Source organism: Odocoileus virginianus, chromosome 10, assembly GCF_023699985.2.
Source record: "Odocoileus virginianus isolate 20LAN1187 ecotype Illinois chromosome 10, Ovbor_1.2, whole genome shotgun sequence".
Lineage (NCBI taxonomy): Eukaryota > Metazoa > Chordata > Mammalia > Artiodactyla > Cervidae > Odocoileus > Odocoileus virginianus.
The window spans coordinates 50147728-50162632 of record NC_069683.1 but is presented as its reverse complement, the minus strand read 5'-3'; the positions used below and the strand labels follow the sequence as shown (position 1 = coordinate 50162632).

The window sequence follows — 14905 nt, the reverse complement described above, 5'->3', positions numbered from 1 at the left end:
GGGAGGGGTCAGAATTAATGTGGATACACACGCAAATATATTTACAAATAAAACCTGAACGGGCTTGGGAAGGTTTTTTTTCCCCTTGTACTGAACTAACAAGCTAGTAATCCCTAAATCAGTTTTCTCATTTAATTTTGTGCCTCCATAAATGTATATTTTTGGAAATGTACTCAAGAGGTGATACATGTGAGAGGGCAAGACATCAGTTGGCTGAAAGGTCAAGCCAATTTCCATAACTTTACTTTCTTGGACAATCACATCATCCAAACAACAGCCCCTTGGCCTTTTATAAGCAGTGGTTCGCTCATTATCATTCGCCCTATGGAATCAGGATGCAATGAGAAATATGGCGGGGCTCAACCGTCTCAACCTGCACACAGCCAAACAAGCCACATGAGGTCCTCTCTAGGGATGGCTGCGTTGCAGGTGCATTTTTATAGTCGTGTTCCTAGCACTGGATCTTTCTGACCCTTGAAGACCATGTGGCATCCAAAACCCTTTGAAAGAGGCTTCTTATGCATTGGTGTGCACTGCACACTGCATTGTTAACGCTTTCTGAGAGCTAAGTCACTTGCCAGAGCACATAAGTTAACGGGACTGAAAGCTCCAGCTGACTCCTGCAAGCAACACGATTCTATTCTTGGACTTGCTGGCAAAGGAAAATGGCATAGAGGTCTCCAGATACTGATCACTGGGTGGGGAGGCTAGTCATTAAAGAAAGGCAGAAGTACTCATAAACAGGATGGCTCTGAATGAACACCGACTGCTGGTCAAGAGCTCCTGGACACCCTCCTTCGAGAGTTACAGATAATGCTGTAGACTATATGCAACCAGTGGTGACAGATGGGGGTCTATTATTTTTGATGGTATAATACATGTGCACACAGAACTGGGTGGTACAATTTATTTTAAAAAACCCCACAAGATATCAAAGAGAAAAGGGGAAGAAGGTTATGCCATTGAAAACACAGACAATAAAATCCTGGCTCCCTTACAATTCATACTCAAAAACAGCAGCACTTCTAGAGTTTCTGGTTAGGAAACCTCTGTCATCCTTACCCAGGAACTGTTCTGAGGAAAGCTAAATTCAAAGCCTCAAATTTGGGCTGAAATGTAATACTTGCTTATAGGTTAATCTCTGATCCACGGAAGGTCTACATTTTCCATGCACTGCTGACTTTGGTCCATTAATTAAGGAGAAGCAGAGTGCTTGCTGGCTGATGTGGAAGGCTTTTTTTGGGTCCTTTCTCTTCTTTGTGTAATTTACAAGCAAACACAGAGAGCGTATTTTTCAGCACAGTGCACTAAGGGTTTTTACATGCTCAACTTCCATTAATAATAAAGACAGTGTTGAAAATCTATCCACCCTGCCTTTTCAGTACTACTGAGTTTGTTTTAGTTAAATGCCTTTTATGCTCCTAATGGCTATTTACCGGTTGTCAATGGCTCACATAAATTAGGAAGAACATGCTAAGGTCTTGCTATACCTGGGATTTACATTAAAAAAAAAAAAAATCATATACTAAGCCTTAGAAAATACACTTTCAATTTTGATAATTGATTTCCCCAATTTACTCTTTAGGTTTCTGGAGAAACATCTACCATCTACTTATAGGTACAGCTGCCACTGCTACCTTAATAGCTGGCTAGAAAGGTAAACATTAATCTCGCCTGTATTAATACAGAAAAATGTCCTCCTCTGTTGACACATGTAGTATTTATAGGCATATTATTCGACTGTGAGCAGCTGAGCTATATTTACGCCAAACCTAGAAGCCAAACAGAGGGTTTATGTTCCAAGATCCATCTCTGGGTGAAGGAAACTTAGAAAACAAATTTGATCCCCACTCCTTTGTCCTCAAAGAGGAACTTGAGTCTTCTCAACAGGTGGCATAGAAACCCTGGGGTTCTGCTGGCCCCTCTAGAACCCAGGGCTGTTAGATTTCCCCAGGAAGACCCTGACTACAATCTGAGTGTGTCAAAATACTGAACAATCCAGATGGCTGATGGAATAGTCCAGAGCTCATCATATGCTTTAATTATGTTCATAAATCAAATGTTATAACCCACCAAATCTTTTCTGAAACAGAACCAGACTCCAAGATTTATTTTTAAGTAATGAGCTAAGTAAGGCCTAGTACATTTTCTGGGTGATCACTTTACGCCTCAGTTGGTGTTGGAAGGCATAAGGCTAAAAGCCAGATGACACTTTCTGCCCAAGTGCAATAACTGTCCAGAAATGTATCGCTCAGAATGGCTTAATGTCATTATAAAATGGAACTGCTGTATAAAAATAAGAAAAATAGTTAGGTCTGTGCACTCATGGAACATTACAGTTACAGAGATGGCATCACCAACAGACAATCAATTAGGTCGAGGGATCTGAGGTTTTCATAATACACTGTAATTTTTAAAAACCCCCATAAAAGACATTTAGCAAGACTGCTATAGCAGATAAAATTTGGCCATTAGTCAAAGTTGCACAGAGGGTTAAATACCAGGAGACTTTAGGTCACACTACAGTAGCAACCAATTAAAAAAATAATATTAGAAAGACATTCTGATTTGATGAGACTTTCCTTAAATGGACTTTGCTCTCTATAAAGGGGGAAATATATATATACATATATGTAAAAGGAAACTCTTAAAGAGATTAGAATGGCTTGCTGGCAGATTACAATTGATTTCATGCCAGTTTGACCTTGCACCATATTCTATGATCTTTTCAGAAGATGAAACTCAAGACTCTGGAACCTGTATTTCACTTTCCCATGTAAATGAAAAGTCACAGTCTCCTTCTCTCTAGATTACTGTGCTAACATATCAAGTCTTTACAATTTCTTATTTTTAAAAAAAGAACACTGCTGTTTCCTTTTGCCTGGGATATTATCCTTCCCAGGTACCAGAGAGGAGTATTGCTGAAATAAGACAGCACAGCGGGAGAAGACCTGTTAGCCCAGGGGCTCCTGACACTTTCCCTGCCTGAGAATTTAAGTCAGAGGACCTCACATGTTTGCTGATGTGCTGACTGCAAAGCAGGTCTAGAAACAAAAGTGCCAATGTGCTCCTGGCAGGCTCTTCGTGTGACTGAGATTTCCTCCAACATTCTGAAACACCTGTTAGAGTGAGACCGGAGGCCTCTGGACCAAGTGTTCATTGTTTTGGGCAAAGACAAGGGCAGGGTGGGGGCCCAGATGAATCAGACTGGCAGGAGGGTAGTGTGGGTCACTGACTGTGCATTCAGGTGGAAAAGCTTTACCTGAGGTTCTCTGTCAATCATGGAGGGTTACTGCAGTTTGGAGGAGCATGGCGATGCCAAGATGAACCTGAGATTTGGTGAGGGGTTAGGGGTAAGAACTGACTCCTATAACACGGCTGCCTAAACTGTTGGGCAAGGCTACTTTTGCCCTGAAGGAGGGCGATGTCTAGTGACACAAGGAGGTTGGGGCTAGTAAGAGAACAGAGTCACAGCAAGCTCTCCAAGGAGTTAGAGAGAACATGTTGCAAAAGGCTTGCTTTCCATTGTCATCATACATTCATGAAAAATTTCCACTGCTGTTTATTTTGTTTGTTTGCAAGGTGAAGGCCCTCCTGCTGTTACATCTGCTATATGAAACGGAGCACTTCAACGGCACTTCTCGAAGAGGGCTGAGCTATGATGAGTGGGATGAGTCAGGCCTTGGAGGACGGGTGTGGGACTGAACAGCATGTGCCACATCACACAGTAAAATACAACTTCCTCTTGTTGCAACTTGTAAGTAGCTTTGTGGATACTGAAAGACTGTTTACCCGACAGAATCAAATTTTATTCTGTGATGTTGTGGCAGAGAGCTGTTCCCCATGCCTTTGAAGTGGGGTACACACTCACCCACACATCACTCTTCCAGATCTTTGAGAAATCTTCCAAATTTGAAAGTGAACACTGGGTGAGAAAACCCTCATAGCAAGAGTGTCCGCACAAGCTCTGTAACGAGAAAAGTTTTCGTTTTTTGTATCCCTGGTGCCTAGAACAATGTTAGTGACTGGAACATGATAGGCATTTAGTATGTATTTACCAAGTTGATGAATGAATGAAAAAGTTGGGAAATGTTGGGGAATGGACTGCTACTGATTTCTAGGAAACCATGAATCCACCTTAGCCCTGTTCTAAGATAGACAAGTCACATTAAAATTTTCAAGTGTTTCTTTGAGCACACATCCAGTTCAACAGTACAGTCCAACTGAAAATAATTCAAAAGGAGCTGGGGGAAAGGTTTCTATAAAGACAACATGGAAGAAAAGCAAGGGAATTATTTGATTGGCTAGAGCTAAGCAGTTGCCTTATTTGGGGAGCCTGGTTAGCTACCTGTGATTGGCTGGGTTTTATTGTCCTGGAGTGCATTGGGTTTGGTTTAGGTTTTGGTTTGCTTACATAAGTTACCAAGGTATTAGAATCACCTAATTAGACTGGCCTAATGGCCACCTTGTTTAGTCACTTTAACAGCTCTTATTGCCAAACAATCTAGCTCCCCAAATTTGAGGTTCAACCCATGTGTCCTGATTTACATACTTTCATTTCACTACACATTTCTTTAGCATTTTGGGTACTATTCCAAGGTGGTATCTTAAGGGAAATCATAAAGGATGGTGTTTTATTTACTTTTTTTGTTAATCACCTTAAGTATAGGAAGTTTTCTTTGGTTGTTCAATATTTTTAGAAAACTTTTTTGTTTTAAATTGAAGTATAGTTAATTTACAATGTTGTGTTAGTTTCAAGTGTACACCAAAGTGATTCAGTTTTATACACACACACACACATATATATATACATGCTGCTAAGGGGCTGCTAAGTCGCTTCAGTCGTGTCCGACTGTGTGTGACCCCATAGACGGCAGCCCACCAGGCTCCCCCGTCCCTGGGATTCTCCAGGCAAGAACACTGGAGTTGGTTGCCATTTCCTTCTCCAATGCATGAAAGCAAAAAGTGAAAGTGAAGTTGCTCAGTCGTGTCTGACTCTTAGCGACCCCATGGACTACAGCCTACCAGGCTCCTCCGTCCATGGGATTTTCCAGGCAAGAGTACTGGAGTGGGGTGCCATTGCCTTCTCTGAGATAGATATATATATATATATATATATATATATTCTTTTTCAGATTCTTTTCCATTATAGGTTATTACAAAATACTGAGTATAGTTCCTTGTGCTATACAGTAGGTCCTTGTTGCTTACCTAGTCTATATATACTAGCGTGCATATATTAATCCCAATGTCCTAATTTATCTCTCCCACCCCTTATCCCCTGCGATCCCCTTTGGGGCATTCTTTTTAGATTTTGAGGTGTTAGCTCTACAACCATTTAAACTTCCACAGACTCAAAATCTGACCTTGAGTTAAAAACCATTGAGTGTGCACATTAAGAAGACTAGTTTTACTACACAGCATTCAACGCTCACAGAGACTCATCAGAGACTCATCTTTCCTAAATACATTAGGTCAGACATTAGGTGAGATGTGGGGAGACAAGCCTCTTTCTACAGGGTATGCCTGCAGGAGGCAGGGATGGCGGCAAAGGCTTTCTCCCCTGGGAGTCATGTCATTCAAGTCTTGCTCACGGTGGATTTGGTCCAGTGTTTTCGCTTTGACTTCTCAGTGTTGATGACTCAGCGTCCCGCCCCGCTGGGTACTGCAAAGCGCCTTGCTAACACGCCAGCGTTAACAGCATCGGAAACTTGGACCCACCCCTACTCTGTGCTAACACAAAAAACGACAGCTTAAAACATTTGTTTCAATCAGGGGGTCCCCCATGCCTTCATTAATTTTCAGAAGGAATAGTAAATACTGAAATAACTTCCCTGAGACTCAATTCATCACTTTAAAAAAAATTAAAGAAGGCGAGAGTGGGAAGAAGAGCATATTCTATTTAAAAGAGAGAGAGAGAGAGAGAGAGATCAGAGAAACAGGCCAAATCTGAAAACGCCAGCTATTATGCTTTGAAGAATACAGCCTGGGAATAGAATTGATGGGGGAGAGGATGGGACATGGGAGCTGCCGTGGCAAACAGTGTCTTATCCTCCACTCCAAAGAGGAAAGATTTTCCCATTTCCAGGCTTTTTTCCCTCCTTCACTGCAGGGCTCATCGATACAAGAGAAACATTTATTTTGGCCCAGATAAAGAACAGGTTTTGATCATCTCCTCAATGCCCAATTTTCCCCCAATTGAGGGAGGGAAAGAGAAAAAAAAAAAATCTAGCCTTCGGTGGACCCTGGATGAACAAGAATATGGATTTACAAAATACCTGGCTACATCAAGTCAATAAAACTCATTTTGAAAATGATGCCCATGAACACGATTAACTGGCAGATGATAATCAGAGCAGGCAAGGCATTCAAAACACCCATTTTTAGAGTCTTTGTCTTCATTCGCCCTTTCAAAACTCATCTCTTAAAGTTTTTTTTTTTCAGATAGGCACACACACAAACCCCTCACTAGACGAGGGTTTTTGCAAAACATTTTAAAGAGCAAGGCTAAGATGGGGGAAAGCAAAAGACACATAGCAGTAATTCCAGAGCTTCGAATCCACCTTGGTCCAGAGTAAGGCTTCCCCACCTTGCACAGCAATCTGAATTCCACACTGAGGGTCACAGCTTCTCTTTGAATCCCCAGCTTATGTCGCTATGTGTTGCCACCTTGATGCTATTTAGACAGTTTTCTTTTAACGCTCAGACAGTGAACTGTTCTTTAAACAGGCTTTTATTTGACAAGAGTGTTCGCTCAGATCTGAAGCTCCACTAACCGTGCTACAATTCTACCACGTTCTGCTATAATCAACCCTGTTGTAAATTTCAGCAACGCTATACACACAGACATGGGAAAGAAAAAAAAAAAAAAAAAAACGCACAGAAAGAGTTTAGGGTCATACATTTCAGAACATTAAAGAGCAAAGCTGTTCTCTGCCTAACATCTAAGGAAAGAGAGCTTTGAATTCCAGCTCGCGAGCATAATTATTTTCTGTTTTAAACATTTAACTGCGTGCTGCTGCCGTCTCCTTGCTGAGTCTCAGAATGAAAGCTGGAAGACTAAGAGCCCTACTGTACGTTCTTCCTTCCCGGCAACGGTCCTGTGAGAAAACCTTATTAATGAGCTTGCAAACGAGCACCCAACAGGGAAATGTCACAAACAAGAGCGGCTAATGCCCCAGAAAATCAAATAACTGAACACTTGGCTGATTGTGGTGCTTTTCATATTTATAATAAAAAAAAGGGAGGGGGGACTTTAATTCACTAATTCTGAGAGGTCAACACCTTGCTGAACAAAACAACTCATTTATTTATGTTCAGAAATCTCCAGATGATAAATTACATCGATGTTAATCACTTCAATGCATACTACACAATTAATAGCTGTACTCACCAAAAACGTAAGGATTATTAAAAGTATGACAGCATACACATCTGGCTGATTTTTCATGTAATTGGGCACAACAATTTCTCCTGGTACCACAAATAAGTGTCCTAACAAACACACATTGCAAAATTCAGTGTTCAATTAATTAGGTCTTAAATCCACAAGACTGAAGGATTTCCAAGTTGGAGCTCAAGCCTTGTCTTCCAGGCAACAAGGTGGCACTCTGTGCCCAGGGGGGTGGGCAGCCCTTCCCTTCATTTTATCCCCCCTCCTTGCTCCTGTTATTTAAAAAGTAAGATATTTAATGGCATACAGTGTCAGTTTTCATTCTTTCCTTTTTAGAAATAGTATTTTCTAAAAGGACATAATTTATACAGTATTCAAATCCATTACGTGTCATTTTACTCTGTTCTTATCCTGATTAATATCCATCCATCTTAGAGGAGGCACAGAGAGGCTTCCATAAAATTTCTTGTAGCAAAAGGGCCAGGGTTGAACTGAGTTCATAAAAATACCAATCCTATCAGGTCAGATTTGCCTCCAAGTTAGTCTCATTTACACAGGGTAGAGTAATTCTTAGTCTGAGGTCCATGGACCAGCTCAGGATGTCCTGGTGATAAAATAATGTTTATCACTGATAGTATAAGATATCTTTTTACATGGCAAAGGAAAGGAAATTCAAAAATAATAGTTGTATGCTTATTCTAATGTTTACTGGATAGCAAGTAAAACTTATAATTTTATAGGCGTTTTTGCACAGGTCTTGGTTAGGTTAAAGTAATAAATAAAATGAAAAATTCTAAATGAGGTAAGGACACAGATGACCTGTGGATTTGCTAAAGCTTGTGATGAAATTGGCCCTCAAATAACTAAACTTAGTAAAATTGTATAGGATAAATAGACTCCTTATACTGGAAGCAAAATGGGGTGAATGTTCATCATTTCCAGCTCTATAGCTGGAAAAGGATTTAATTTTTAAAGGGGTCAATGATCCACAAAAGGTTAAGAACTGCTGACGCCAGGGTTTGGGCCAATTAAAAAAATAATGGTCTATTGTAAATAGTGCTGCAGTGAAACACCGAATAAAGACCTAATATACAGCACAGGGAACTCTGCTCAATACTCTGGAATGGCCTATATGGGAAAAGAATCTAAAAAAGAGTGGATACATATACATATGACTGATTCACTTTGCTATACAACAATACAACATTGTAATACAACACTGTAAATGAACTACTGCTGCTGTTGTTTTCGTCCAGTTGTGTCTGACTCTTTCGCTACCCCCTGGACTATATCCTGCCAGACTCCTCTGTCCACGGGATTTCCCAGGCAAGAATACTAGGGTTGCCATTTCCTTCTCCAGAGGACCTTCCTGACCCAGGGATCAAATCAGAGTCTCCTGCTTGATAGGCAGATTCTTTACCACTGAGCCACCTGGGAAACCCATGAACTCCAATTCAAAAAAATAATGGTCTAATGTTACTCTTCACAGAGTATCTGGAATAATTCACCACCCAGGAAGACTAGCTATTGAATCTTATGCGTTCATTCAAGTATCTCTTCTTTTCTCAAGCCATCAAGATATGGCATGGCTTGTCTGTAGAGTGGGGGTTACCATGAGAGGAATGGAGTTGAACCCCCAACACCACTGGCCAAGGTGTGAGAAAGTTCTAGCACACAATGACTGAATGCTTTGGGTATCTGAAGCATGAGGCTTTTTGTTATCCATAGCTGCTGGTGTTCAAGCAGAGTAAAGCTGGTAGGTAATGAAGTACGGAATTCCAATCATGTCTGAAGATGCTACTTAAGGAATTTCTGGCTGACTGGGCAGATTTTTCAGTAGTGCTCTAGGAAGGGAGGGTAAAGAACTGCCAGGTGACCTTCTTGAGAACAGAGCATCTTATTTAAGGTGCCAAACCAGACTATGAATTCCATTCAGATTAACATAACACTTTGTAATTCTTAACCCTCTTCTACACAAAAAGACATGACATTTTCTCTCACATACATTCCAAGAAGCAGAATATCAAGGATAAGATGTTTGCATGGCTTATGCTGAGTAAAAGAATATAGGCTCCCATAAAAAGGTGCCATGTTAGAGCTAAAAAGGATCCAAAGACGTGTCTTCGATTTGAGGAAGGCATTACAGTCACTTTCCTGCAGTTAAGGGCTAGCAAGACTTTGTAAGATTGAAGTCAAATGGATTCAGATATGCAGCTTTATTCCTTTTCTTAGAAGGACAAATCTCACTTGAATCTTCAAAAGAAAAGGCTTTATAAAGATCATTAGCAAGTCTTCCAAGGGGTAGGAGGTGTAGGGCTTGAAATATTTTGCATTCGGGAGTGAGTGTAATTTTTTAGGTGGGTGGGGCTATATTCTATTTAGAAGACACCCTGGGAAACTAAGAGTTTAGGGGTGGGAACTGGGTGAATAGCTACTCAAGTCTCACAAAAGAGCTAATGCATTATTAAAGCTAATGGGCCCCTACAAGGAAAGTTAATGGATATTAAGTTTGCTTAAATGAATTACATATTAACAAAGTTACAAGAAATCTACTATCTGCCAATTTAGGTAATATCCGATCGTTTCTGTTTTCCCATTATAGGGACATTACACCACAATAGTTTTAGTGATATGAAAATTATAAGCATGATGCCCATAATGAAGGTACATAATGAAGTAGATGAAATGAGTTAACAAGAAAAACCTGCGTTATGTAATGTTAAACTGAGCCAAGCTCACAGGGTAGGTTGCAGTGGGATAGCCTGGTAGAAGCAACTTTTTATAATTTCCCCCGTCCCCTGTTTTGCAACTTAAACAAGTGATAAAAATTGTAGGGGGTGTGAATGATGGTCCCCCAAAGATAGACCCACTTCCTAACCTCTGGAATCTGTGACTGTGACCTTATTTGGAAGTAGGATCTTTGCAGATGTAATTAGGCTAAGGATACTGAATTTAGACTATTCTGGGTTATCTGGGTGGGCCCCAAGTCCAATAAGTGCCCTCATAAGAGACACACAGGGAAGAGAAGATGGCTAGGTCAATATGCAGACAGAGACTGGAGTGATGTGGCCACAAGCCAAGGAACACCTGGAGTCACCAGAAGAAGCTGCAGAAGGAAAGGAAAGATCCTTTCCTAGAGCCTTTGGAGGGAGTTTGTCCTGCCAACACCTTTATTTCAGACTTCTGCCCTCTGGAACTATGAGGGAATAAATGTCAGTTGTTTATTAAGCCACTGAATTTGTGGTAATCTGTTATGGCAGGCCTAGAAGATTAATAAAATCATCATAGAGAGTAATGCTTTTCCTTTATTCAATGCTCTGTCACTGTTATCCAGTCAAACTCTTGTAACATTTTCACTATGCACACTCAAATAGCCCCTGGATCTGCAGAGGTCAAGTTACAGAAGCCTTTTGATAAAAAGTTGAGAAGCTGACTACTTAGCCACAACCTTAGTGCAAGAATAATTGTGTGCAGAAAACACATTATTCTTATCCACAAGTAGGAGAGTCCAGAGGAAAAGATGAGGAGACAGGGCTCAGAGAAGAGAGACCTCACTTATCATGATCCAGCTTTTATTGATGAAGCCATCAAAACCGTGGCACCCATCCCAAAGCGTTCCACTTTTAAACTCGTCAGTATAATTTAAGCTAAAATGGAAGAGAATGTGCAATTTAAAACAGGATGCTGACGTTCATTGAGAATAAAATCCCTTCTATAAAAAAATCCAGCATTTATGATGGGGTTAGTAAAGCCAGGGGGTGGAAATTACCCTAGATTTTGAAGTTGGCATAGAAATGATTACAGTCAATATTCACAAAATTTAATTAATTAAGTCATGCGCTAGAGCAGATTGGAAATATTTTCAAGTTTTACATTTGGGTTAAATGTAGCATTTTCAAAATCCTCATTGGCACTCTGTAATATGGCAGTGTTTCAGTAAAATAATCCTTTGATTATTTTTCTACCAAGACAACAAGATAAAAATTCTATCTAAACTACATAAAAACATATGTATTTAATAAGTGGCTTCTGAAGTGTTTAAAAAAAAAAAAAAAAAAACAAACTGCTAATCTATACCCTCAGAATAAAATACTTGGGTAATGCTATGGTTTTAGTATTTGTGTTCTGTATGTTGAAATCCAGATCCCCAGTGTGATGATGGAGCTTTGGGGAGGTGATTAGGTCAGGAGGGTGTGACCCTTACGAGTGGGATTAGTGCCCTTATAAAGGTGGTTCCAGGGAGATCTCCAGCCCTGCCACCATGCAAGGACATAGCTAGAAGGCACAAGCCACGGACCAGGAAGAGGGATCTCACTGGGACATGATCATGGTGTTAACTTGACCTTAGACTCCCCAGCCTTCAGAACTGTGAGCAATACATTTCTGTTGTTTATGAGCCACCAGCCTGTGGCAGCTTGTCACCGCAGCCAGAGAGGACTGAGACAGCTACTCACACTGTACTTCCAGGTACCGCTGGGTCTGCAAGTTTCCGGTGACAGCAGGATGCTCCACCTGACAAATCACTGGAACCCCGTCATCCTCCTTGTGCACCTTCAGCATCAGTTGGCTTGTCACAGTGTACATGTCTGACCACTCCTCCACCTCTGATTTGCCTGGGGGATGGGAGGTGGACAAGAAACATACCAGGAAACCAGAGCTGAGTGAATTTTACTCTTTTCTTAAATATCCCCTCCTCCCTCCATGCTACCCAATATTACTATTTTAACAAACACACATAATGGAAGTCACTTGGGATAAGGGTAATCTGGGGGTACATAAATGATAAAAAGATAATTTCCCTACTTTTCAGCCTCATGGGAAAGCATTTAAGATAAAATCACCTCCACATACTATTTACTATTCATTTATTTATGTTTTTGGCTGTGCTGTGTCTTCATTTATGTGCACCAGCTTTCTCCAGGTGTGGTGAGCAGGGGCTGCTCTCTCGTTGCGGCTGCTCATTGTGGAGCACAGGCTCTAGACTGCTGGCTCAGTAGTGGTGCATGCACTCAGCTGCTCCACAGCATGTGGGATCTTTCCAGGGACTGAACCAGTGCCCCTTGCATTGCAAGGCAGATTCTTATCTACTGGGCCACCAGGGAAGCCTACTATTTACTGTTTTTATTTAAATATATGCTTCTTCTATCTTAAAAATCTCCCACAAAAAGGCAGCTGCAAGTTGACCCATTTTGACAGCTGACTGCTCAAGGCATTTGGGAGGAGGAAAAGAGAAGCACTTCTTTTCCCTGACAACCATCTGAACTTAGCACATCTACTAGGCTGTCATGCAGTGGAAAAATTCCAGGACATCATCCACATCCTTAAGTAATTCAATCAGAGTAGAGATATAAACAGCCCCCTTCACCCACCCCCATCAGCTACAATTAAGAGGGAAAGCAGCTAAATGGATTGGCATAATTGAAATTGTAATTGAAATGTTTAAACTCGGAGACTTTTGGAAGAACACAACAAAGTGCAGTGGCAGTGGGCAAAGCAAAGTAAGATATAGGCTTCAGGCCAGAAGGGAGCCACGTCCAAGAACACCCAAAAAAGGAGGGAGGAGGCTTCCGGATCGGATGAATAGGCCAAGGAGGCCCTTTTCCTGAACTCAGCACTCCCTGGGACATGGCGCACCATTAACTTTCTTTTAATGTTTTGTACTTATCGGTACACATTTAATGGCTCAGTTCACTTAGACAGAAAAGCAGAGGGGAAATGAGAAACTCCTTCCTTCCAAAAACCATACCTAGGAAATAGGAGATTAAAACAGAGCAAGCTTTTTGAAACTTAAGCCGTTATATATAGATTTTTCTGTTTCTAGATATAGACTTTTATATCCCCTTTCTAAAAGGACTTCTTTTCTTCCTGGTACTCTTTATTTATTTAACAAGCACATAGAGAGCACTTTACCTCGGCTTAGACATCAGCTCTGTGTTTTACAAATATTCACTCATTTCATCTTTATAAGAATAACACAAGGTATGTAAACATTAATATCTCCACTGGAGAGGAAACTGAGGTACACAGCAAGCATTTCTGTCAAATGACCAGGCAGGGGTGTTCAGCCCCTGAGTCCTCTGTTCTGGGTACTACTTGCAGGACAACCTTTTGCAAAGAAAGGAATCAGAATGCAGACATGCATGAGAAACTTAGGATAAGTGACCAAAAAAAAAAAAAAAAGATCAAAAGGGGACTAGCTATATCCTTCAGCCAATGCAGTGCCTAAGAGGGCAGGTATCCAAGGAGCCAGGAATCCAATCTGCATGGCCCAGTGCTGAGGGAGAGACAACGGACGCAGGGCTAATGGAGCTGCCTCTGTTGCTAGCACAAAATCAGAACCTTGCGAAAGAACAGGCTGCTGACACGGGCAACTGAATTACAGATTTCATAAGAACGGTGGTGCCTGCAAGTTGACAACGAGGATAAATTCTTAGTCCACTTAGCATAACCACCCTTGCAGGAAAGGAGGTTGTCAAAACAGCCAACAGATATTAGAATGACTTGGTATTCACCATGGCCAAAACTGCTATGCATTGTCTTTTTTTTCCAATGTACAACACAAGTTTGGGGTCCTGATCTACTCTGGGTCATAGGGTAAAAGCAAGGAGAACTAAGCGTACAGACAGGGCCAGTCTGAGCTCAGAGGGTATCTCATTGATTCTAACTGGTCTAGGGAGCTCTGGTGGGTTGGCCAGAAAGTTCGTTCAGATTTTCCCATAACATCTCATGCATGGAAAACCTCAAATGAACTTTATGGCCAACCCAATAGTTTATGGGTCTGGTTCTCTCTGAGCCTTTGAGTAAGCATCTAGCAACGTAGATGCTTATTATCACCAAGCATCTTATCTCCATGAACCCTCAAAACAACAGAATAAGGATATGAACAGAACAATAAAATGCCTCAGACACACTTAGTAACTGAATGACAAACCATATATAGATGAGTATTTTTGTTCTGGGGCGTGTTCTGTATTTGCTTTTAAGTCCACAAAGATGTTCTCTTTCTGGGACCAAGTGTGGACTGGCTTCCTCAGTCCTGGGCAGTTTGTGCCTTACCTTTGAGCTCCTTGTTCCCTTTGAACCACCGGATGGTCGTGGCTGGCTTGCTGGCCATGGCGGTGCAGTTGACTTCAATCTCCTCGCCTTCCACCGCAGTGTCTTTCTGGATATCGATCATCAGATTACGTGGTGGGACTACAAATTAAACACATCCTTTTTAAACACAGAATCTATTTCTGGGCATATTCTTCTATTCATTAGAAATTAGGACCACTGCTCTTAAGAAAAAGAGATAAATAATAGACATTCTTGCTGGGAATTTAAAACAAACTGCCACTGTAGGGAACAGAAGAAAGACAAAGTCATCATCAAACAAAGTTACGTAAAATCGCTTCAATCAGAATTTGCGTCCTAAAGTTATCTGATAAAATGGCCAGTCTTCCATTCCTAAGTTATGAGTAACCAAGCTATAACAATATAGGCACCAGTGAAAGTAGTAAAAGTGTTAGTCAC

The 14905-nt window shown here is 41.1% G+C and overlaps 1 protein-coding gene across 7 annotated transcripts in view; it reads right to left on the bottom strand.

Moving 5' to 3' along the window:
- Positions 1-14905, bottom strand: part of CADM1 (cell adhesion molecule 1) — a 342992-nt gene that overhangs the window by 41742 nt on the left and 286345 nt on the right. For all 7 annotated transcript variants that reach the window (XM_020897634.2, XM_020897649.2, XM_020897666.2 and 4 more), the window contains exons 4-5: positions 14450-14587; positions 11848-12006 (exon numbers count right to left, since the gene is read on the bottom strand). In XM_020897634.2, coding sequence (XP_020753293.2) covers positions 11848-12006; positions 14450-14587 — 297 coding nt within the window. The remainder of the gene's footprint in view (positions 1-11847; positions 12007-14449; positions 14588-14905) is intronic.